The sequence below is a fragment of the Temnothorax curvispinosus genome, unplaced genomic scaffold (genome assembly GCF_003070985.1).
Source record: "Temnothorax curvispinosus isolate PA1 unplaced genomic scaffold, ASM307098v1 QBEX01009183.1, whole genome shotgun sequence".
Classification (NCBI taxonomy): domain Eukaryota; kingdom Metazoa; phylum Arthropoda; class Insecta; order Hymenoptera; family Formicidae; genus Temnothorax; species Temnothorax curvispinosus.
In genome coordinates, this window is record NW_020218963.1 from 309,681 (window position 1) to 334,005 (window position 24,325).

The 24,325-nt window shown below is 40.5% G+C and overlaps 3 protein-coding genes across 6 annotated transcripts; 2 read left to right on the plus strand and 1 right to left on the minus strand.

Annotated features, from left to right (window-relative positions):
• The first annotated feature begins 378 nt into the window (after positions 1-378).
• LOC112458784 (progestin and adipoQ receptor family member 4) lies at positions 379-3,885 on the plus strand. 2 transcript variants are annotated; one of them, XM_025022586.1, is made up of 5 exons: positions 379-836; positions 2,629-2,853; positions 3,108-3,211; positions 3,291-3,428; positions 3,497-3,695. In XM_025022586.1, the coding sequence occupies exons 1-5, from the start codon at positions 626-628 to the stop codon at positions 3,602-3,604; spliced, it is 786 nt and encodes a 261-aa protein (XP_024878354.1). In that variant the 5' UTR covers positions 379-625; the 3' UTR covers positions 3,605-3,695. The 2 variants fall into 2 exon arrangements, with proteins under 2 accessions (XP_024878354.1, XP_024878353.1); XM_025022585.1 differs by having other exon boundaries at positions 626-836; positions 3,510-3,885.
• A 2,029-nt stretch (positions 3,886-5,914) lies between these two features.
• On the minus strand, positions 5,915-9,418 carry LOC112458761 (F-box only protein 9). Of its 2 annotated transcripts, none has more exons than XM_025022542.1 (7): positions 9,296-9,418; positions 8,420-8,638; positions 8,032-8,361; positions 7,752-7,915; positions 7,494-7,685; positions 7,150-7,384; positions 5,915-7,055 (listed from the first exon to the last, which is right to left on the minus strand). In XM_025022542.1, the coding sequence occupies exons 1-7, from the start codon at positions 9,296-9,298 to the stop codon at positions 6,837-6,839; spliced, it is 1,362 nt and encodes a 453-aa protein (XP_024878310.1). In that variant the 5' UTR covers positions 9,299-9,418; the 3' UTR covers positions 5,915-6,836. The 2 variants fall into 2 exon arrangements, with proteins under 2 accessions (XP_024878310.1, XP_024878311.1); XM_025022543.1 differs by having other exon boundaries at positions 8,032-8,343; positions 9,296-9,417.
• A 135-nt stretch (positions 9,419-9,553) lies between these two features.
• On the plus strand, positions 9,554-24,069 carry LOC112458759 (putative uncharacterized protein DDB_G0271606). 2 transcript variants are annotated; one of them, XM_025022540.1, is made up of 3 exons: positions 9,554-9,741; positions 10,770-11,058; positions 19,921-24,069. In XM_025022540.1, the coding sequence occupies exons 2-3, from the start codon at positions 11,050-11,052 to the stop codon at positions 21,760-21,762; spliced, it is 1,851 nt and encodes a 616-aa protein (XP_024878308.1). In that variant the 5' UTR covers positions 9,554-9,741; positions 10,770-11,049; the 3' UTR covers positions 21,763-24,069. The 2 variants fall into 2 exon arrangements, with proteins under 2 accessions (XP_024878308.1, XP_024878309.1); XM_025022541.1 differs by lacking the exon at positions 9,554-9,741 and adding an exon at positions 9,841-10,054.
• The last annotated feature ends 256 nt before the right edge of the window (positions 24,070-24,325 follow it).

A 24,325-nucleotide genomic window follows, 5' to 3' on the forward strand; every position in this document is an offset into this window, starting at 1 on the left:
TATTAAACTATAACGTAACTAAGTTTCCCATCCAAGTCATAAGTTGTATAGTTACGACCCATTTACTCGATGAGGAGAGCCAGGTAGGAGCATCTGCGGCCTGCGGCGAGATCGCGCGCGATGAGGTTGCCTCTGGTTGCCTCCTAACCGCCCGACTCCCCAAGTCCCGAGTGATGGGATCGATGCGGTTGCCGTGACGACGGGACCGTCAGAGAGGCCGAATCGCGTGCGGATGACGGCTGCTGCCGAGACGGGGGTAACGGGTAACCCGTTACAGCGGCGCGGCGGCGGGCGGCGGGCGGCGGGCAGTACGGGCACGACGATGCAGTGGCGACGTCGCCGCCGTTGAGGGCTCGCGGCTCGCGCTCGTACGGAGGCTCCCGGAGGAGCGAGGAGCGAGGAGCGATCCCCGTGTACCTCGCGCGTCGCGCGTTTTCGTCCGCTGGCCGGACCGCGCCCTCTTCCCCCGAGGTAGCGGGCACCGCGCGTTCGAAGTTCCCGTTGCACGACGCCGTTCCGGGACGACGAGCGACCGCGCGATGCGGCGGCGGTGTCGGGCTCGCCGCACCAGGAGGACACCGACACGTACGGAGCGCGGCGTCAGGAGTGTCAGGACGACGAGAGGATGCCCGGCGGCGCCGAGACGCCGCGTCCGCAGGAGACGCCCGCGCCGGCCGAGGCCGAGGTCCTGCTGCTGCGACGATGGAGCGAGATGCCGCGGCACCTCCAATTCAATCCGCACATCCTCACCGGCTACAGGCCGCTCATGACCATCCGCCAGTGCCTCGGTAGCCTTTTCTACATCCACAACGAGACCGTCAACATCCTGACGCACGGTGAGACTGACCAAGACTGGCGCGGTTACGTCTCATTTAGATTATCATTCTAACGTCATCACTCATCATTCAAACGAGGATACTGTGTGTGGGTGATTCGCTTTTTTTTCAACATACTTTGATCTTAACGCCAGCTATCGCGTCCTACGGTTTTTTTAACGTCGTTGCCGTCGCACGACCAGGTCGACCAGTCCTTCCCGGTATTGTTTGCGCGATTGACAGATTGAATGCTGCAGATCTCGAGAAAGATTGTATGATTCTAAATTCATTAACTGCTATAATTGTAATATAAAGAATTTTGATTGCGAGTCACGGTTGTTTTTACTTTTTAAATGTCCTGAGAATTTTTAATTCAGGAATAGTAATTTAATACTTTGGAATTAGATACACTAAAAAACATGAGTAAAAATTATTTATTGCGATAATAAAATTTTTACCTCCAAAACGGAGCACTATCTGTTGAACTTTTCGACAAGTTTGACGTTGATAAAGTGTGCGTGCAAGATTCTTTTGTATCCAGAAGAAACTTTCTCTCTTTCTCATAACATATAAGAAAATAATTTAAAAAATGATCGCAAGGAATCTACTGTGGATTCTTGACGTTGGATTAATTTTATATCTATAGGTTTGAATTAATTCAATTTTATTAATTATTTTGATGAAAAGAGAGAGAGAGAGAGATGATACATTGCAAAATAAAATAAATCGCTGTGAAACTCGGTAAACGAACGTGATTCGTAGGATGGTAGCTGTCGTTACTCTTCATCACATCAATATATATTTCATCCAAAGAATACACGGTCATGTCACGTAAGAGATTCGTCATCCTCGCGATTGGATTAACTGAGGAAAGTAGATTAAGTCCCTTAAGGGCTTTAAAGTCACGGTGCATACTATCAAGGCCAACTTCCGTGAAAACATCGCGACTCAACGAAGACGCATTGCAGGGTAACGAACGATCGATGAAAGCGAACCCATACGATATTCCTTCCCCGTTAAAGCTGATTCATTGATAAATTTCCAATACCGGATGTCAGTCAAATACGTTCTAAACGTACCGTGAACGGTTTATTACGTAACAAATAACTGACGCGTTTGTACGGCGTCGCTGCTTTTTACGCGTAAAAAACAAATGGCGATGCGATGTATATATGCGCATCCGAAATCGCATTCTTTTTATTAGAGAGACTAAAGAGTTCTTTCAGCCTCTTTTTAAAATTATACGACGTATCCTTAACGTTGTCCTTTTCCTTTCGTTCGAAGGAGAAACGAGAAACTAGAAGAGCCATTCGAGTGTTCTGTTTCTGGTGGACCATCCTGTATATAAATCTCATGTATCGACCGGCGCACATGTGCGTGAAATAAAATCTTAGTAGGTCAGAGCTACCCACGTATATGTGGAGAAGCTCATTAATATACATACTTAAAATGACTTTTTGAGAAAATTAAACGGTGTTGTGACGGCCTCTACATCAATCTTTTCCTATTATCGTTTCTCACGTCTTACGTTATTAATGTAATGTGATATTATCAATGGAATTTGCAAGTAGAAGATAATTCACAGAAATTAAAAAGTTTGTTAAAGTTTACTCCTGACAAACATTGCAGTTTTTTTTAACGGGACGTAGCAAAATTTTCTTTATAAAAAGTATGATTGTTGAACTTGTCGAAGGCCGAAATGAAGAATTTATAAAAGATCATCGCAATCTCACGGTATATACCATTATATTCCATCATTAAAGAACTTGATTCGCAAAACGCGTTTGCCCGAAAGCATCCTGTGTGCTTACAGGATTCGCTATTCTGTACATGTTGGTGACTGTACCACATCTACTCCCATGGAACACAAAAGGGACACTCGTGGGAATTCTGTCCTGGTGCCACTTGATCGGCGCGGTTAGCCCGTGGGTCGGATCCTTCCTGTACCACCTCTTCATGAACGTAAACTACGACGAAGTTCTCTACAGAACACTGCTGAAAGTCGACATGATCGGCATATGGCTGTGCCAGAGTTTCGGTGTGTGATCCATTTAGAAATGAAAGCCTTTTAGAATCTGCTGAAAGAACATATATGTATATGACTAGAGAGCTCGCACGTTGCAAGATTTTATTTTACAAATGACTCTCTTCGTATTTCAAGCAGATCTGACAAATTGTTGTATTGGTCGACTCCTGCTTCAAACGAAGAAAGTTTTAAATAAGGAGTGCCTACGAGCAGTTCTATATAGTGGCAAATAGACGCTTCTCTATTTCATGCACAACTCATTTCAGGAGCTATACCAATGATGGCAGCCGCTGTTCATTGCCTGGCCGATAACGTCTGGTATTGCTGCATTTTTATTTATTGCTCCCTTAGTATGTGGGGACTTTTAAAGGTATTTTATAGCTCACGTTTCCTTCGCGGATGTTTCGTTGCGATAAAAAAATTTTAAATAACGTTTACGTAATTCGTAGGCAATGACTGCGAGATCACCATGGGAGAGGCGTTTATGTTTTGCCCCTCCTTTCCTAATGAGAATGCTGGTCATGACTCTGAGGTGTTTCGGCATTGGTGGCGGATCACCCGAGGCTCTTATTCATATAATATTACAGGTTCATTTTGAATTATAATCCCAGACAGCCGCGTGTACCAAATGATGTTAAAAGTAATGCTGATGTAGGAATTATTTCCAGGATCTCATAGCTGTGATAGGTGCAACCATTGGCGCTCTTCGCATTCCAGAGAAGTGGATCCCCGGCAAGTTGGATCTAGTGCTGAATTCCCATAATGTGATGCATGTAATGGTCGTCCTAGCGGTATGTTCCATGCATACCGCAACCTTGAAGGACCTCGCCTGGATGTCCGATCCGTCTACGTGCAATAAAACAAGCTCTCTTCCTTCGGGTCGCGAAGAATTGTGATTGAATCATGAAGAACGCGACGGCTTGCTGCAGTCTGTGATAAACCGAGCCTATAACAACCGGCGATTAGTCGAGTGCTTCGACATTTGGAGACCAGAAAGTGCTGAATTCTATATTAGATAAAGTTAAGGATATTGAAAAGAAAAAATATATATATATATATAACAGAGTTTAATACAGAGTTACTTAATTAATGTGATCATTACGGGACGATTTAGGTACAATCATGAGTACAAAGTACTGTTACTTATCATATCGAATGTTTAACAGTAATGGGATATTTATGGAGTTTTACTGCAAACACACGCAAAGAGGCAAAGAACGTGAACGGAAACTGACGGGTATGATGCGAGAAAGATGTGTAAGATTATTTTGTCTAATGTGTTAGGGGAAATATTTTATTTTAAAATCTGCTTTCAACAACATAACTAGCAAGAAATATCATTTATGTTTTCTTTCCATTTTAATGAAGTTGATACATTTATATCAAAAGTGCATATATTTTCTTTTATTGTAACTGTTGAGGATATATTTAAATTAAAAATCTCAAAATTAATTGCACACAGATTCTGCAGATTTTAAATTGTCTGTTGATTTTAAAAATCTAACAATAGAATAAAAAAATCTATATCTCTTCCAGTAAGAGAGAAAAACGTCAGATAACAATTCAAGTATTAGGAATGACTTACGCAAAATGAAATTTACGATTCTTCCTTGTAACTCGTTAATTTTTTTTTACATAGTTACCTGAAGAACAAATAAGTCTATTGAAAAAAAGTTAGAAATTTACTAGAGTCAATTGTACGTACTTTATTAATGTATAATGAGGGAAAGTATTAAAGGTGATGTGGAAAGCAATACAAGTACATCGTTGTGATACAACAACCAGGAGTTTAGCAGTCTACACGCGTCCGTATTCAAGAATCCAATCCATACTTGATAGTATGAGTGATAACTGAATTAAGATCGAATACAAATGATTAAAAACTATTTCAAACTTAAAGCTATTTTACTAAAATAATCGGTAACATTGTGCTGAGAACAAGTTAATTTTTCAGAATTCAGAGAAACGTATTTTTTTTATGTAATTTTTGAAACTATTTTATTTCTCGATTAAACTGATAAAAATATGTAATTGCGTCAGACTATATTTAAGACAAAATTTGAGGAACAGTTTAAAACAATTTAGAGGTACGGAGAAATTGTATTCGAGCAGGATTAAAAATCTTCGGACCGTGTAGACTTCTATCAGAATCATCCAATATACATATTTCTGAACGTCCATTTCTTTAAATCAGTTACGCTTTATAATACATCCAAAAATTATTTCAATATATCAGTGGTTCGATTCCACTATAGAGTAAGATAATTCATCGTTCAAGTGATATTGAACTCGTAATAAAATTATTCTAAAGATCAGCTAAATTCTATTTCAAAGCAGAAATAGGAAACCTAGAAATGTAAATTTCGATTTAGATGAGTACGTCGTATTATAAAATATATAGCTAATTGATACACAGCAAAAGTCGATTATAGAGATTTGCGATTTTGTGTAAAAATTATCTAGTAGCAAAAGCAATTGATAGTAATACAGAATATACATTTCGCATATCTCGCAAAAATTAATATACACGTGTTGCATTTTGTACCACACATGAGTGTATATCGTTATATTTTATTGCATAAATAAGATCATAAATTTCAGTGCTTGCCATTTATTATATATAATTATATAAAATTATATACATAATTTTAAAAATTTACATAAATTTTATTCAATTAACACATTTTTAAACTTAACTATAGCTGAGCAATAATTAATTGTAAACAAAACCATATTATTACATTCTTGAGTATACACTTTAAGTTCGTAAGCATGTAACTCATTGCGAAATGATGTAAGGCACTATAAACTCTAGTGCTTAAATAATTATATATTAGATCTATAAATAAGTTACACTTCCATGTGATTGGACATACTATCGACATAATTAATTCTTTAAAGAATAGTTGTGATTTGCAGGTTGTATAATGTACTAATAGAAACTGTTGTTATAGAATACAACGCGTGATATAAGATAAATAAATATCTTGAAAAAAAAAATATATATATATATATTATATGTACTTATAATTTGAAAAAGCACATTTAATTATAATTAGATATTCATCTTGATTTTCAATTTTATAACATATTGAGAATTTACTACGTTCACTAATTTATTTTTCTTCTGTAAGAATAATTCAATAATTGTACTGTCATGATTCATACGATTTGTTAGACATTTCCATCAAGAGACACGATAATATCTCGCGTCAAGTACACACGCAGCGCGAAACCGCTCCGTGTATCCTTACGCGAGCTGGAGAATTGCGAGTACCCGAGATTATTTATATGTATATAGAATTTGGACAGCGATATCGTGGGCCTGCGTAAAAAACGCAATCAAGTAAATTCATTGCTGATGAGAAGCAAAATGGGTAGTTTAGAAAGGCATACAATTATCATTGGCGCTAAATTATTGCTGTATTTCACGACCAATATATAATCGTAATTTATTTATATATTATAACAAAATGAAGTAAAATAGTAAATTAATAGAAGAGATATTCTAGATTTAGATGAGAGATTTGAATCTGGTAAAGATTTAAGTAAGCAATTGAAAAGAATAAGCGCGCCAGTGGAGTACGTTTTAGAAAAGAAAGATGACGATGAGGTGGAAGTAACGTAATAGCAATAAGAAAAAGTCAGATACTGTTATAGAAGTGTAGATTAAGCTTTAGAAGGTGAAAAACTGAAGCCTAATAGAAAACTTCCAGTGTCTAGCGATATATGTATATAAGCAGAGTTATATAAGAAACCGTACAAACTTGATGAATTATCCAGCAGTTTTGTAGCGCCAAAGATAAAAGATTGCCTGCTCAATTGGAATTCGTTGATGTAACCGAAACAGCTGATTAAATTATTTGAACGGTGGAAGGGTATCTTAGAGAATGGAGTTAGAGAGTACAACTCGTCAGACACGGACTATGCATTCATACGATCAATTAGAATGAAATGCTTAGGTGCCGTCGATCAGAGGAGCTATACAGTAATTACTATAACGGGACTTCGCTCTCCTGAGTGTAACTCTTTACCCTGCTGAATTTAAGAGGAGGATATCTACCGCCAATCGGCGACGCCCTGAATTCCCTTACGGATGGTTCCTTTAGGCAAATCTTCGCTTCCTGTCCATTTTTATATTTCGTGAAAATACTGTAGCTGATCCATTTCAGTTGCGAGTTAACTCTTCTATGATGATTCTGTATCTCGAATTCCTACATGACATGAACGTGACAAATGTGAAAACGTATTGACTGGATTTTTGTACATAATTTTCAATTCCAGATATATTTAGTCTTTATTACTTACAATATGGAACGTTTGTTCACCGCTATCATGCACCGGTTCTCTTTTTTTCCTTCTATAGAAATTGATTCCTTTAGTTTCCTGCCTTTTCAACACAAGTGTAACACAATTATCATGTAATCGAAAATGACCAACAAGAACTGATGGGTTACGTGGTACGCGATTTCGTAAAGAATTTACGCAGCTTTGAGCTTCATCAGTCGATGTCAACATTAAAACTCTTCCTTCGGGAAAAAATCTAAGCGCAAAAAGAATATCGTGAAAAATTTTTTACTTTAGATGCCAAAGTGTGACTGCGGTAAGAAAATAGAATTTTTGCAAATATTAGCACTATTACTTTTGCATACCTCAGGTACCGAAAATATTCAACAAGATGCCACGGTCTGTAATATCGGTCTTGGAAATTATTTTCTCCGTCGCGTATGTAACTTGTTTTATTGATGTAACATCCGTTGTATCTTAATCTAGGCCGTTTCAAGTACATATCCCTCCACGATTTGTATTTTGGCTCGCAAGTACCACAATTTACGCCCCATACCCTATAATTGAAAACAATTCCAATTACATATCAACCAATAACCACGCTAATATTTATCGATATTTACCTAACGCATGCTAGTCGCCAGATCTCCGTGTCTCGTGCAGATATGTAAAATCCACGACATACCCTTGAGAACATTTCTAACGATCGGAAATCCAGTTCAGATGACACAACCCATCTTAGAATGTAAAGTACTATCTCCATAGGTAACGCAGATATATGTGTTGTCTAAAGTACATTTAAAAAATGTTGAATATAAAATATATCCCAATCCTGTATAAATGTATAGTGCATTTAAAGTGATGACACAGATGTTGAAAAAAATGTTAAAATGAGATGCTTACACTTTGTTCAAATTTTGGGAAACATACACATTGATTGCGGTTTACAATTTTAGATAACTTGAAAAATAAATCATTTCCTTCTTCGTCAACTTCATTATGATTTTCGCTGTCGTTGTTAGTTGAAAAATCATTGTCTAATGTATCAAAACCATCATCAGCATCAAATATATCTCTTGCTTTTGCTTTCGTTGATTCGTACAAACGAACTTCAATGTCAGGAACTAATTGTACCGCACGTTTATAAAACTGGATTGCCTCGTAAAACTTTCTGCTCTGTTCGTGTTCAATGCCTTTAAGAAATAAATTCTTTGCCTGAAACAAGTAACGTTTCTTATGGGAATGTTATGGAAATTTAAAACTTCTTACTTTGAGACAATAATTGTTATACTTTGCTCTCGATAGAGGCTTCATCGTTTGCGACTTCAATGTTAGGCTGGTTCGGCGAATACATCTTTGATTCGTCGCGCTTAGGTGATATCGTCAACTCGCGCTGCCATTGTTCCCTGAAAGACGTCAAGGTGTCCTCAATGTTTGTTCCTTCTTGCAAAGAAGACGCCTCTTGATCATCGCCTTCATCCGTATCATTGCTAGATTCACTGCAATGATTCTGCCAATGCATAAAACAATAAATATTTTAGATGCTAAAATGTGGAACGACATGAATTTATTTTATCAATACAAATTTAACAAAGATCTTATACCACGCAAATTTCATGTATGACACAATTGTTTATTAAACACAATTAAGTACAGCATTAAATATGATACGTATACGCATGTTTATTAAAGATGTACAATAAAAATCTTTTCTGAACATAACTAGTAAACACAAATATAAAGTGACTTTGATTTGCTCTTATCTAAAGTAGATCCGGAGAATTTATATAGAATTAGTAATATTAAGTAAATTCTTAAGTAAACTTAAAAAAAAAACGAAAAGTAAAATGTAATCGATATACATCTAACACGATTGTAAATAATGCGAGTCCTCCAGAAAACAAGCTGGTCATTCCAGAAAATAAAAAGTAGAAAGATTTAAGTAAAAACACTGATCACATGTATTGAAATTAAGAAATTATAAAAAGCGGGGTCGGTCGACTCTCTCTCTTTCTTGATTTCCGAGAGGCTCGTATGACGAAATGACGCAACATATTGCGAAGAAAGGTATCGCCCGGTCAGAGGTTAGGCCGTCAGCGATTACTCCGGCGTTCAATTACGCGTCTGTCGCGCGACGACAGTGACGGACAGTTACGTTCTCACGTACCATTTTTTCTTCCTATTCAATCCCGACGGTTTTTCTCCCTCAGCGCATGTACTCTCGGTCGGAAAAGCGCACGACACAGCGAAAGCACAATTTCGCCAATAGTAGCGCCGCCATGGTTCTCGCCTTTCTGCGCGTTTCTCGTTTCTCGTCGTGGAGCGGAACTATAGCGGAAGGCGGAACTGGCGGAAGGCGAAGGTCGTTGCGCGAGGTGACGTGCGTACTGCGTACCCGTACTACTCGACACTGTTCTGTGCCGACTCCTGACTCCTGACTGCTCCTGACACCCGTTCAATTCGTCTTCGGTCTTCGACGCGACGTAAATCGACGCATCGTCCCTGCCATCATCATAATTAATCGTCGCGTCCGTAGCAGAAGTTGTTTATCGTGAAAATAACATCGGCCGAATTTTTTAACCTAATGAATGTAATTTTAGGACGTGTAAACAGGTAACGAACGTTCGTAATAGTCGTAACTCCGATCCTTTATATTTTATTTTCCTATATAAATATGTTTTCTAAATATGTGATTTGTAATATAGATAACATAGATAATATATAGATAAGATAACGATAAGATAACGCGATATTTTTGTAGGAAGGTGCAATTTACGTCAATTTCTTTTCAAAGAGGATTTGCGCACAGTAAAAGAGCAATTCAAAGAAGTATAAATTTAATCTAATGAATTCAGTTGCAAGATGTCAAATTGCGAACGCCTTCGCAATTTTTTCCTATTTCCTGCGTATAGATGCAAATACGCAGGTATTCGAAAGAGCCAGCCAGAAATAATTAGGCGAATCAACGTCGGTACGTCGATAAATGGTCAATATCTTAAATATTTTGATATCTTTGTCACCTTGGAACTTTATAATTGCTTTTATGTCGGCTGATGAGCACGTGCGAATATTTCTGTAAGATTTCTATTACTCTCTTTATATGCTAATTCTATGCCGAATCAATGCAAAGCATAATATATATTATGTATATTTAATGCAGAATTGGTCGAAAACATAGAATAATATTATGGAAATATTCGTACTCAATTAACATGAGACAATTATGATGAAAGATTAAAGATGATAAAAATATCAAACAGTATTTGACCATTCATCGACGCCGAATTGATGTTGATTTAATTAATTATTTCTGGCTGAGGTATTTAGGTGTAAATACAAGCATAATGATCAGAAATGTGCAAGTATGATACAGATATATTGGAAAGATGGAACATCTCTAATATCCATTTTTATAATAATAATCAATGTAGATTAATTTTAATCTTGGTTTAACTTACTTTTTATCTTTTTCTACTATCTAGTTCTACGAATTAAAAAAAAGATAAAAAGTGAATTAAACTGGGATTAAAGTTAATCTACATTAGTACATTGGTAGAAATGGAATACAAGAAAGAGATCTGTATTTAAGCACTCTTATATTGCGTCCGACACGTAACTGATATCCCGTTTCCCTCCCTCAGGAAACACGTTCGGGGAACGCGACGGAAATGGGTCACGGAAACGCTGGGGTATTCAAAGGAGCCGATCCGCGACGGCCGAAAGCGGCGAGACGCAGCTGCTGGACAGTGAACCTGCCACCTGTACGTGTAACTTGTAACGTACGTGTGTTAACACCGGTGGGGTACGTGACCCCACCTCTGTCGCGCATCAGGGAGACTATCACTGCCTACCTACCTATTCAGGAGATCATCTTCCCGAGTAAAAGCCGAGTACTGAACGAGCGTGGGCACAGACAGCATCATGCGCTTGGTGAGTACGAAACCATTCATTCACTGATCAGCTTCCTCACTTAGTGAACTTTCCTTTGATTTTCTCTTCTTTCTCTCTTTTTTTTTCTCCTCGTTTCTTCGAAACAATAGATCTCTTCTTCACGGTAGTGAGTTACGTATCCTCGTGCCAAGTGACAGTGACTCGAATAATATCGATCTCGATGAGTGCCAAGTGATCGGATCGAAGTTTAGGAAGACCCCTATAGTGTAGGCAAATTTTATCCCGTAGAAATGCATATAGCGAACAAAAAGAAATCGAATATTAGTAATCGAGACAGTCTCGAGTTCCAGTTAGGATGTCTTGAAGAAAAAAAAATACGGTGACGTCGTGTGTTCGATGTCTCTTCTCGGTTTCTCTTTTTTTCTTCGTGGAGCGAAACGACGGATAATCCAAGTTGAATTAATAAAGTTGTCGTCATAAAATTGAATGCTATTACCTGGAGATAGCAGTCTTCCCGCAAGTAATTCTAATACTGACTAAATGCGTACGCATTGATACTCGAGTAGATACTTGAGTTTCTAGCTGCGAAGAAACCCACGGTGTGAGCATTTCACGATAGCCACTTTCTTCTTCCATCATATGTTTCGCGACTTCCATCAGATTCACAAGTGTACGTACCGTATCCGCGCGCGGAAGGGACATATGCATGCTTTTCTACTTAACGGTTTCCGATAGCTGTTTAATGAAATCGTTTGTCCGGTTGGCCCGATTTTTCGCGCGACCGTGTCAGCCGTCAGATAATATTTCCGGTAAATATTAACGATTTCACCAAATAAAAACACGCTATTGCGTATAATTAGCAAATTATGATTCAGTATTTAGCATCAGTGTCGCGCAATATGATCTGAAGAACGTAACATATTGTGGATATCAGTCAAATTTTATATTTGTAGTTGCACAGTTGTGTCCACGCGCGTACACTTCAATATATTCAAAAGTAATTAACTTAAAAGTTGTTTCGTTTAAATTCTATTTTTCATTCACCATTACTTTGTATATTAATATACAAAGTACTTTTATTAATATAGAGATATTTTAGATTTTTTTTTAAACATTGGTTTAAAAAAATCAATGTTTAATTACATATTTGTTTAAAAGCCAGTGTTTTCTCTTTAAAGTCTGAATATCTGAAGCTTAAAAGTCTAAAGCATCAATCACTTTGCTTTTGGAAACGACTTTCGCTGATCGGGCGAAAATCCGTGACAAACGTTAATAAATGTCAATTTCGTCCTCAGATTTTTAAAGCGGTCCACAGCGGTACAGCTCTCGAGATTAATTCGAAACGAAGAAACTAAATACAGTCATTTTGTAGTTGCTGATTCAGGTAAAAAGGTCGATCCTCTCGCGGTCTCCGCAATTTACTTGTTGGCGTCCACTTTACGGCAATTCACCGTGAAGCCGACTAGGCTCATTACCAATCGCATTAATGAATCGAGGTGCTCCGGTGCAGTCGTTGGACCACTGGATCAATTTCTACTCGCTCGCGAATCGCGCGATGGCGAGACACGCGAGCGCACGTTGATGGATTATACGCTTCTAACGACCCAGTTGTCATGTAGCACGGTCGCGTGTTGCGTTAATTAACATTAGGTTTAGTTTCACGGGCAGATTGAAGCTGAGGTTCGTCATGCGAGCCGTTAATTTGGAATGATTGAGATTGATCGCTGTACCGTGGAAAAGGGGTATATATATATATATATATATATATATATATATATGTACATAAAAGGATTGCACTTATATATAAAAAAGAAAGGGAGAAGAGAAAAAGATAGTGAAACCTCTGGAATTGAGATATTATACTCGTCGCGGTCTACATACATACGATATATGCTCTCTCCTCGTATAAGTTCGATCAATGGACCAGACGAAAGATCACATGTAGATACGTAGACGCGTACCTACGTGAGAGTTCATTCGAAATCGGCACAGGGCGCGGCGGAGAAACGGAAATTGATCTGAAACAATCTAATCAAATTGATTTGATGGATCGTAAAGGTTTGCATTCAATTCCATGGATTTGTGCGATGTGAGCGCGCACGATAATTTTCTCCCGATTACACCTCGAACAATCAATTTTTCCGGTTTTCTAATCGACGCGCAACGTATCGTTCGCGGGGAAAAAGCACCTTCGAGGATCTCTTCTGTCCGAATGGATTATTTGAGATCTCTCATTTTAATGCACGGTCATGCCGACGAGATATACTTGTGGTCGATGGCGCGCGCATTTCGAGAGAAAGTAATTATATCAGGGATTTGATGACGTGAAGGGATGGGCGTGGATACCTGTGTCAGACGGCGAGTTCGATGACCCTCGAAAGCAGATGGCATCTTTTTCGAGCCGCGGGCCGCGGGAAGAAAGTTCTTCTCCTCCTCTTCTTTTTTTTTTCCTCCGTTTCGAGCGACGCAACGATCCATTCTTGAACGCGAGATAAGCCGGATAAAAAACGTATTACACGGCAGGCAAATTCTTACGAAACGGTAACCGACCATGCCGCCTAGACGTGCACGGGGGCTTCTTAATCAAGAACGGCATGCACGTAATAGTAACGGTAGCCAGAGATTCCACCTGCCTCTTCTCTGAATGGGAAAGAGTTTCCGGACGTTTCGTAAGATCGTATCGGTATATCTGGACGGATTCTCTCTCTCTACCACAGGCCCGTCCAACTCTACGCCAGAAATCTACGCGCGCCCGTAACAAATCAATAACTTCCTTAATAATCGCGAACGTACGGTTTCGCGGTCCGTTGGAGCCACGATTTTTCGCGTCGAAAGTGGAAAGTCGCGCGCTCATCGGCATCCTTTCGTTCGGCATAGATCCTTCGGCAGCCGTCCGCCGTCCCAACGCCTAAGGTCACGTACGACGGAACAATCGCGTTAAACCGCTCCCATGTTTCAGATTTTTCCGATACTTTCCTCCGCCGCGCCGAGCGGAGCCGCTAGCCGACTCGACCGCGCAGCTACCTCGATATAACTTTCCAAGACCCAATCCTTTGTCGGGTCACGCGGAAAGATACTCTATCACGAGTATGATATTATTGGTATTACGTGTATAAAGTATACCCGGCGTAGAATGCTCGAGACCACCCTAAGGTCCGTTAGGTGATCTTACGAGTCTATAACTGTCGAGGCATGAGGAAGATAATAGAGTTTCTAGGAAATTCTCAGACGAGAGGAGATAGAAATCTCAGCAACATTTTAGCCAATTATCGACCTCGAACCAATTTAGATTGATGGATACGTCTGTATCCGTGTACTTGGGCCAAAATAAAGCGTTTCGAGCGGCAGAGACACGGACACGGGCACGGTCCTTCGACGGACGGAGGCTCCCGTCTCGACTTTCTCTCCGAGCTCGCGATACGATACGGCACGGCGCGGCGCGGCGTATCGCGCCGCGGTGCAGCGCAATTATTTAATTTAATTGCATTCGGGCGCATTGGCCCATCTTCTCTGGCTAGGTCTGCACGTTACTCAACGCCAAGGACTCGTTGTATAATCTGTATACGTACTTGGCGACATCGCCGAGATGCGCTTTCACGTTTTCCCATTTCCGCGTTTCTGCGTCTCATATGTCCGAAAGATGTAGGAGGTAGGAGTTGTCTCGGCACATCGTAGTCAACGGCGAAGAGTCGATTACAGGGTGAGAAAATGAGTAAAAAGTGAAGTAGATTTTAGCGATCGGTTGCGCGATTCTTGAGAGAAACGACTTTGAACGCAGACACTGGCGTTTTTCTACTTGTTTTTCCCACTCTGTCGAATGTGCTTGTCAGATATGAAATCTTTAATCAAGATTGAAGTTGATTAGGATATGTCCCCCCCAGATCCAAATTAACTTCGGGCAGCTAGAGTATCATAGGTCCATAAGTCTAATAATTTCCCTTGCTTATTACAAGACGTCGATTGTCCGAGTGGGTCTTGAGATAATGTAAAATTTATGTCGGAAACGTAATGACGATAATCAGGATAATTTAATGTCAAACACACTTATCTTTGGACCTTCCAATGCAGTGCATGCAAGATTTGTATTACATCGAAAATCGATTCTTCCTTAAAAATTTTGAGGACGGTTATTATCTGGTTATACAACTTTGCAATTTCCACCGTTAGATGTTTTTGCAAATAACGCTCAGATAGAAAGGTTCTGTGAAAAATTTGTCATTAAGTTAAAGGATGTTGAGAAATACTGTCTGTATTACTCATTTCTAACGTATACAATACTAATTTCTAACATACATCGATTGCACAAAACACATTACCTAACGATAAGTCACGACTCCACCAAAGGTTCATTTCTCTGTATCGATAGTTTGGGAAAAATTGATTCCAAATTAAAGAATTTGTCCAACATTAAAAAGAGAACGTCAGGAGTGTTAGAATATCTCGTACGCATCTCCATCGAGGGCGTGAGAAGAGCTCTAGAATGCGTGGAAACATCGTGATACTTTGTGTTACGCACATATATAATTAGTGCAAATTTGCAAGCGCGCATTTTCTTGCATTCGATACATTCATAATAAGGAAGCTTCGCCGTCGATGTTAGGGGGTGAGAAAAATGCGGCCGGGCGTGTTGCCGCTCAGATGATGTTGCGTCAAACCGATTCGTCGTAATCCGGCACAAAAGCCGAGCCTACAAGTCTGTGTAACTGACGGCGCGGCGCGGCACGGCGTGGCGGTTTTAATGCCTGTCACGCCGCGCGGCAAAAGTACGCCGAGTTGAAGCAAGTTCACGAGCGTTGCGCATCCTCGACATACTGCCGAGTGAAAGTGCCGCCTGCTCTCGCGGTTTCTTCTTCCTCATCTTCTGACTTCCACCGCGCCAACAGTGTTATTGCGGAGCCGGATCAACATGACGAGTTTTCTCACGCTGTTTCCCCACTCCGATCGCGCATGGCGTGAAACAGATTTTTCGTCTTCTCCTCCTTCGATTAACGCGACAGATTTCTCGCTATCATTGTCATCTATTCGCGTCCTCTATTTGAGCCATATTTTGAACCGCACATTTTGTCAAGCGAGTATAAGTTCGTAACGAGCGATGTAACAAAAATTGTATTCAAGTGTATTAAAAAAAATTAATTATAATTGAGATATATTTATCTATATAAGGCTCCATTTTTTGTATTTTACTATTGACTTACGTACAACAACGCACGATGTTTATATAAGAATCCATAGTACTTTGCTCTGGGTTAATTATATTGTTTGAAAACTGATCACCTTAATGGCACGGTACAATCTGAATGAATAAAATAAGAGGTGTTGAAGTCTGGAAAATGGTTATAATAATTTGGGATTTAATTGTCTCAGTCTGATTACCATTGTGAAGCAATTAACTTCGCTTGCTTATGTCTGTCGTTATGTATTTAATTAAGGTAGTTTCGTTCATTAAACATTCAGGTAACACATAGCATATCTCCTGGTTTCGACACTATTATGCTGCTTTAAATCCGATCTGTAGAACAGAGAATCGACTCTATTCTTATAATTTATTAAACTTTCGTCGATATTTTAATAACTCAAGCATATAATTTTAATCTTGACGGCGCAAAATTTATTCCAACGATGACGCAACATTTATTCCTAACGACGCGCAACTAATAACTAATCGACGCGAAATCCAAAGTTTCCTTTGCATTATCTTCTATCGCGCATTGTCAATTCAACGATTCTATACTTGTGTTGTAGGCGCGGTGAAACTCGCGGTGTTATTCCCCGCGATGGAAAATGACGGGTCAGGAGTTCGCCACGCGAAAATGTCCGTAATCAAAGATTCGCGATAGCCAAATATGAGACTCCGAGATCCTTTTAACAACCGGTTGTGGTCGATTTATCGTCCGGACAACACTCGTCTTCCTCGCTCGTCTCGCAGTAATTTTTCTTTCCTAGCGCATATACACATTTATGCGGCTTTCGACTTTTTCGTCGCCGATTAATTAGCGTTCCTGCAATTACGTGCGGCGGGAAATTACTTAACGTGTGTCTATAAATCCGTCGCGGCGGTGACACGTGTCAGGCGGGGAGGGTTCTCGGTCGGCGAGTTTTGAAAGTGAAACCACGTCAAAAGCGCGATGTGAATCAGTTCCAGCATCCAGACTATTATTAAAAGATACGACACCTGCAAGTCGGCGTGCCCCTCGCGTTTGTACGTAAAGATTAATGAGACGCTGGACCGACGCCGCGACGCGGAGGTACGGGAGGATATGCTTGTTACAGGTTTAGAAAGTTTCCAAAGTTGACTAATCGTTGGTATGCGTCGTGCCGTTCCGTTAATTTTTATTGTCAACGCTCCGCACAAGTTTATAGCCGCGAAGGGGATATTCAGTGTTTATGAGACTCGAAGTGAACAAAAGGTCTCATGAAAATTCTAATGATCTTACGCCTCCGCCACGTTCGCGCAATATACTCCGGTATGGCTTCTCTTAGAAGAGTCTGCGGCGAGTCAAATTAACCATCCAAGCGAGATCCAACGAATGGACGGAACGGGCTGCTCTACAGCAGCGGCGCTAAACGTCGCAGCTCCCTGTTATATTATGTGTAAATTACGGGATGGTTTACAGACGTCTAACAGACTTTCCCCTTTTGCGGCAAAAGTGCCGGCATTTAAAGCGGGCTTGTTGCGCGATGAATACATAATTTGATAATTCTCCACGTTTTCCACGTTGACCCGGCCGGCCGGCGCGGCGGCGTGTCGTTCTGTTGTTTTCCTCCGGGTGCGGTGTAACTTTCTTTACAAATGTCAGAGGTACGGCTCTCGTGTGGTGTGATACGGCGCTTCTTTTTTTTCTTTCTTTGTTTACGCACGCTTAAGAACGCTTCGAACGCTTAGCGCCGGTGCGGAATCCACTCATTTTCTCCGATTCACGGTTGACGGGGAATTATGGTTGATAGTACTTGAATAACTTCTCTTCCTTCTCCCTCGTCGCTTTACGGCCCGGCGAAAACAGAATTTCCACGACGCGCATGCGAACGTGTCATACCGATGCTCCCACCGCGGCAATTTGACGGATCACAATCGGGGTGAAAGTTCAAAACCCACAAATCGCTTCCGATAGATACTTAGCTCGTGGCCTTTCTAGGGCGTAACCGATCGTGCCATCACGATGGATTACGTGTGTTGCCGACCCGTTTGAATAAATCCCGCAGATCATGCGTTTGAATAAAACCGACGGATCATGCGACGACCTCGTTTAAAATGGTATCTGTGAACGCTACCTTGATAATGAATAATCAAACACTGTCCGTTGTCCGAGAGGTCTTTCACATCGCTCATCATCGTCACGTGTCATTATGGAAACGAAAGGAACGCGGCCATTAAACGTAAAAGCATCATCAAGGCGGCACTTTCCCAAATTGCTCGTTCGTAACTACCTGAGGTAGTGACGACAAATAATTATAGGTGTGGAGTCCAAGTAGAAGATGATTATTGTGAATGGATTAATAGAAAAAAAAAATTGTTCGCTATTTATTCACCGAGGGAACATGACGCGAAAAACGGATTAAAAATCATTAACTTTAATTTCTATAAAATCTTAAAACCAAAAGGAGCATAGGAAAAATTTCTTGAGCACGCACTTTCGATGTGTATTTACTTTTACTTTCATAACTTAATACCGTGAGAACGGGAAACATTTGAAAGCATCTCCATTATGCTAAACATTACACGCCAATGCCGGAATGCAATAAAACTGACGATATACTTTGAAAATTCTGCGAGAGTTGAGATGAAGCACGTAACTCGGGCGTTTTTACGGTAGTCCTCGTCACGCTGAATTTCGATTATTCGCGGCAATGTAACAAAGCTCTGAGGCATCCATCCGAGTTTCTCTCCACTTAAATACCAAAGTTTATTCCCAAGAGCCCGCGCATATGTGCTCTATACACGTGCGTAATTAAAGATACGCGCTTCTAATTGCATTCGAGCTCAACAGAAACATAATGGAATCCCCGCTGAGTTCTCGCGTTTATCGTTTCCTTCCTTGATCGATATTCGTCTTCTTTACCTTTTAACTCGTTGAATTATTATTCTTAGGCAATCTTAGTGTGTAAGTAAGCAAACTGACAAAATTTTAAAGAATTTAAAAAAATGCATTTTTTTATTTAATAATAATTATATATATTAATTACTTAATAATAATCATATATATTAAAAAATTACTAATAATAATAATATACATATATTTAAAAAAAACCTTATATGGCCTGCAAAATAGTTAACAAGAAAATAGCTTCCGCTGAAAAGTTATTATATTCGTTATTATATACAATTTTCAATTTTCCAAGAAGCATTTAATTATGCATGCGCGTCTTTTCGGCGACGACAGACGTTTACGTGTATGCGCGTTCTCGCGTAATTACATAAAATATGCAAATCGCCGGTCTCCCTCATACGGCTCGAAAGCCATAGGTACGTGTTTACCATGTTTTTAGGAGGAGAAAATCGCCTACGGGTCGTTGTGAATCTTCCACTTCATAACGGGACTCACGGAGATAGACTCAGGCGGACACAGAAACTTTTAGCTTTCAATCTCTCTCGAATCAATACGGTGAAACCAGTCATAAATGTTCATTTTTGTGTCATCAAAATCTTCTCAATATCGTCCCATTTTTTTTTAAATAAATACTGCCCGTGGTTTATCTTTTCCCAAATAACCTGGTTGCATTAAAATGATCTTTAATCGTGATTGAAAGGAATCGATACACACATCAGTGACATAGGGATTAATTTTGTCACAACAGTTTAGCTTCATTGCACGATAAAGAATATGGACACTTAGCAATTATCAATAAATGTAATCTAGTCTGTGCAATACAATATTGTCTTAATATCTCATTCTAATTTTGCAGGTGGCCATATCAATTTTAGTAGCCTGCCTCAGTCTGGCTAGGTCTCAGAAGTCTGAGATCTCAGCTAAGGTTCTTGAAACTGCACCACCTGCGGTAAAACTCGACAAAAATCTACGGCAAGCGTTGCTGAGAGCGCTGACGGAACTAGAGGCCGAATCTGCGGAGCAACGAAAGGATGAAGATGAAAAATCGCTCATTATGACTGTTGAAAAGACTTTCGATGAAGTGGTTAAGAAAAACCTGAATAATAATATCGGCGTGATACCGAAAGCTTCCTTCTCGTTTGACAATTTTCCGGGAGATGAGGAAATCGTCAACGAGGAAAAATTGCAAAATTCGAGCTTTCTCGAGTCAAAGAGGTACGTTTCCTCGAGTCCGTCGGCGATGATAGAAAAAGCGAGTCACGACGACGCCAGAAGCTTCCACGTGCAGAATGTGGCTCTCTCAGATAAAAGTACAACGCCACGACGTGAATCTAAAGTGGATCCGCCGGAAACGAAGAAAACTCCCGCGGGCTCGTCCACGGTCAGCAAGGTAGAGAGTATCACGCTGAAACCGATTACGCAATTATCAGAGAGCTTGACGCAAAGCGCTAGCAACGGGATTACCAATACCAACACGCTGATCACCCCGAAACCGACTGCATCTAGTCCGACAGTTCCGCTCAGGAACAATGTCACTTTGTCTTCTAGCGCTAATAAGGAAAGAGCTCAAGCGGAGGAAGTGAAAATTTTCCAAGCGCCTTTGGTTGCGGCCTTTACGGTGCAACAAGATGAGCTTGGTATACCGAAGAGCATCGTGCCGATATACAGGCAATCAGGCGATGGACAGGCCCTGACTCTTCAAGAGCAGCTGGAATTCAAACAAAAATTACTGGAGCAGCAGCTGGCGGAGTTGCAGCAGCAGCAAATCCAGCAGACGCAGTTTCTCGCCAGGCAACGTCAACTGTACGATCAGCAGTTGAGACAGAAACAGCAGCAACTATATCTTCAGGAACAGGCTAGAATCAAGCACTTGGAAGAACAGGCTAAAATCAAACAATTGGAGGAACAGCGTTTGAGGCAGCTGGAGGAGCAGAGGATCTACCGTTTCCATCAACACAATCATTTCCCATTGCTACAGAAGTCGCACATATTTGAACAATCGAACGTATTGCCGCTTCAGCCGCCCCAGCCACCCCAGCCATCCCAGCCATCCCAGCTGCATTCGGAGCCTACGGTTCATCTTCAACCAAGTGTGTCCCTGGAGGTTCCCAGCGTTGCGGCGCCCCCATTATTCCGCTCAAACTATCAGGAGCAGTTACATTTCCAGCAGTTCCGTCAGCAACCTCAACCACAGCCCCAACCCCAGCCCCAACCACAGCCTCAACTCCAGCAACAGCAACAGCAACAGCATCAGCATCAGCATCAGCAGCGATTGCAACAGAATTTTGTTTCGTTTCCTACTGACTTCCAGCCGCCCGTTGTGCCGGCCACGAGATTTAACAGGCAGGAAGCTTTTAATGCAGTTGGCAATTTTGGTTTCAACCTGGATAACAAGCAACCGCCTCCGTCGAGGAACACATTCAATTTCAACGCGATACCAAGGAACCCGAATACGTTCGTTTACAATCCCTATGTGCAGTTCAGGCAGATCCCAACAAGGGTGCAGCCGCCCGCCAAGCAAATCCAACGTCTGATTTATCAATCGGGAGTCGCCGGTGAGTTGGGCAACATACAGGGTCCAGGTGACGAAGATCTCAACATCGTGTCCAAGGTATTGGCGCTGAACGTTGGCGCGTTACCCAACAAGAACTATAATCAATTTATCACGAATAATCGCAGCAAATTGGGCAGCGCGTGAACAGACAGATAGATGTATCGATGTAAAACTTGGACGAGTCGTGTAAATCACTACAGGACGATATTAGCAAGGTGAAATCGAGCTCTCTCTTTTTTCTCTCTGTCCCTCTATCTCTTCTTCCTCTCTGCTTCTCTCTTTCGTCCCTCACCCGTTTTCTTTCTATCTTGGCCTACTCTTTATATGGATATCTTCTCTAATTTCTCGAATCTTTGGCATTGAAACACATACAAACACGCATACACGCATACATCGGTGACAAAAGTCCGGATATCATCACGGATTTTGCATACGTACAGACGCACTTATACGTACATACGGAGAACGGTTATTCATAGCTCGCGAGAGGACGCGGGATGACTCGGTAAGTTCAATAGTACGCGAGTCATGACGATAGTAACCTTGAATATACCAGCATCCAAGTGAAATCGAATCGTTGCGAATCATTTTTGCCCCCTCGGTGTTACCTCCGCGAGATTTTACTCTCCGCCAAATCTCGAGGATCGATAGGAGCGTGAGACAAAGATGTAGGAACATAGCGCTTCGGGAAGGCGGGAGAATCGGAACAACGAGAAAGCTATTTCCTTGGCGAGCGTATAATGCTGTATTAATTACGATTGTATGTATCTCAAAACAAGGGCCTTGCCCGTGTAACGGCCTTCCCGTGCCCGATTACGCAAGTTCGCACTTGGTTCGCGTGACGCATGACACTGTATATAATTGTGTGACTCCAGTCCCGCTTCCTTGTCCCTTTTGATTTTCACTTCCATTCTTGATACAGCGCTCGGCGACGTGAAAACACACTGCCAGTTCTCGTCGATAATAGCTAGAGCACGCTCAACGGCAGAGAACGCGAAGAAGCACGTAATCATAAAAACGTAACCGTAGCAATAAGAGTATTTATGTTAACAGAGGAGGAGAAGGATTAATCCATGCGCTTGACATGACAGGAAAGAAGGCGAAAATCTCGCCGGACTCGCATTACATAGTTTTATGTTATTACGTTCCACTTGGGTTTGACGCTCGAGAGACGAAAGAAAGGGAAAATATCTCGCAATTTGTTCTCGGCAAATATGGCTCGCGAATTTGCCGAAGCCATTTTTGAAATTCGACAAGTTAAATAAATCCTATGCCAGCTTTCTAATATATGCGCCTAACAGATTACTATTTGTACTCTAAGAAAACATTATTTCACCCGTCTAATTACTCTTCAGTTAAATCTTCGTTGAAAAAAAAATAAATAAAAAATAAAAAAACCGTCAAATCCAAGTTTATTAAAGATCAAAACTCTATATTATTGATTAGCTGACGTTCTACAGCCTGTGTGTATATCGAGTTGGTTCTAATGAGTTAGTCTTCTAACGAGACGCACACACACGGAGAGCTCGTGTACGGGATCAGGGGTCTCGCGAAGTCGTGCATCGAGCCGCGCATCGGGATTGAAAACGCTTCTTCGACTGTAAATAAACTTTCCCCGGCGGGTACCACACAATGCCGACGAGGAAGCCGCCGACGCGACGCGAGAGACACATCTCTTGCGCGTATATATACGTGTACGTGTATGTCCTCAATTTCACAAAGCGTTTGGCACAGATCCGTGATTTCACCCGGCGGGCGAATCGGCGAATCTCGTGGGACATCGGCGTCTCTCTTGTTTTACTTGTCTTAAAATTTTCGGTTAAACTTACAGACAATTACGTTAATTTAGCGAGTGTGTCACATCTATTCGGGGTATCATTGTAATCAACAAACGACAATAACGCCATGATAATTTGTCTCATTGTCTCCCGCACGTATATGAATTATATGTGTCCCATGCGTGTGTTCATTTGTGTTGGAATTAAAGAATGCATATTTTGCCATTCTCTTTCTCATAAATTCTCTCGACAGTAATCCGATAACATCATGAATCATCTCTTCAGCGCCGTCATTTATTTATTCGATTCGATATTCGAACGCTACGCGATTTTCCTGCCTCAACGCGAGGAAATGAGTAACGCTAAACGCGCCTTGATTAAAGATTTAAAGCTTTGTCTGGAAACTGAAATCGATGTTGGATTGCGATGCACCTTCGGCGAGAGTGACTGCGTGAGCGAAAGTTGATGGCGATTCGTTCATAAATGCGAGTTCTTTACGAGCGCTAGCTGCGAGGCTTTGCGCGACTGAACGTAACGTTAAAATAAAATAACATTTAAAATAAAATATAGATAATGTTAGACATAATCTCGATATAATTTGCTTATAATTTATCTGACGCTGGATTGTACGAATTCTTGTGTATAAATGTTAATAAACTAATTTGTTTACAAAGTGGTTATTTTATCACAAATTAACCGTGGAAAATACATGCAGAAACTTTATTAAAATGTTAATATATTTGAAAAAGTTTTTAATATTAAAAAACTATTATAATATATAAATTTATATACGAATTAAAATTTTTTAAGATTATATTGATCAAAATTGCAATAATGAGGAAGAATAATGATTTTTAATTTTTTTACAGATTATTAAAAATAATAAAATATAATTAAGGACTCTTAATAATAATAAGAACATAAAAGAA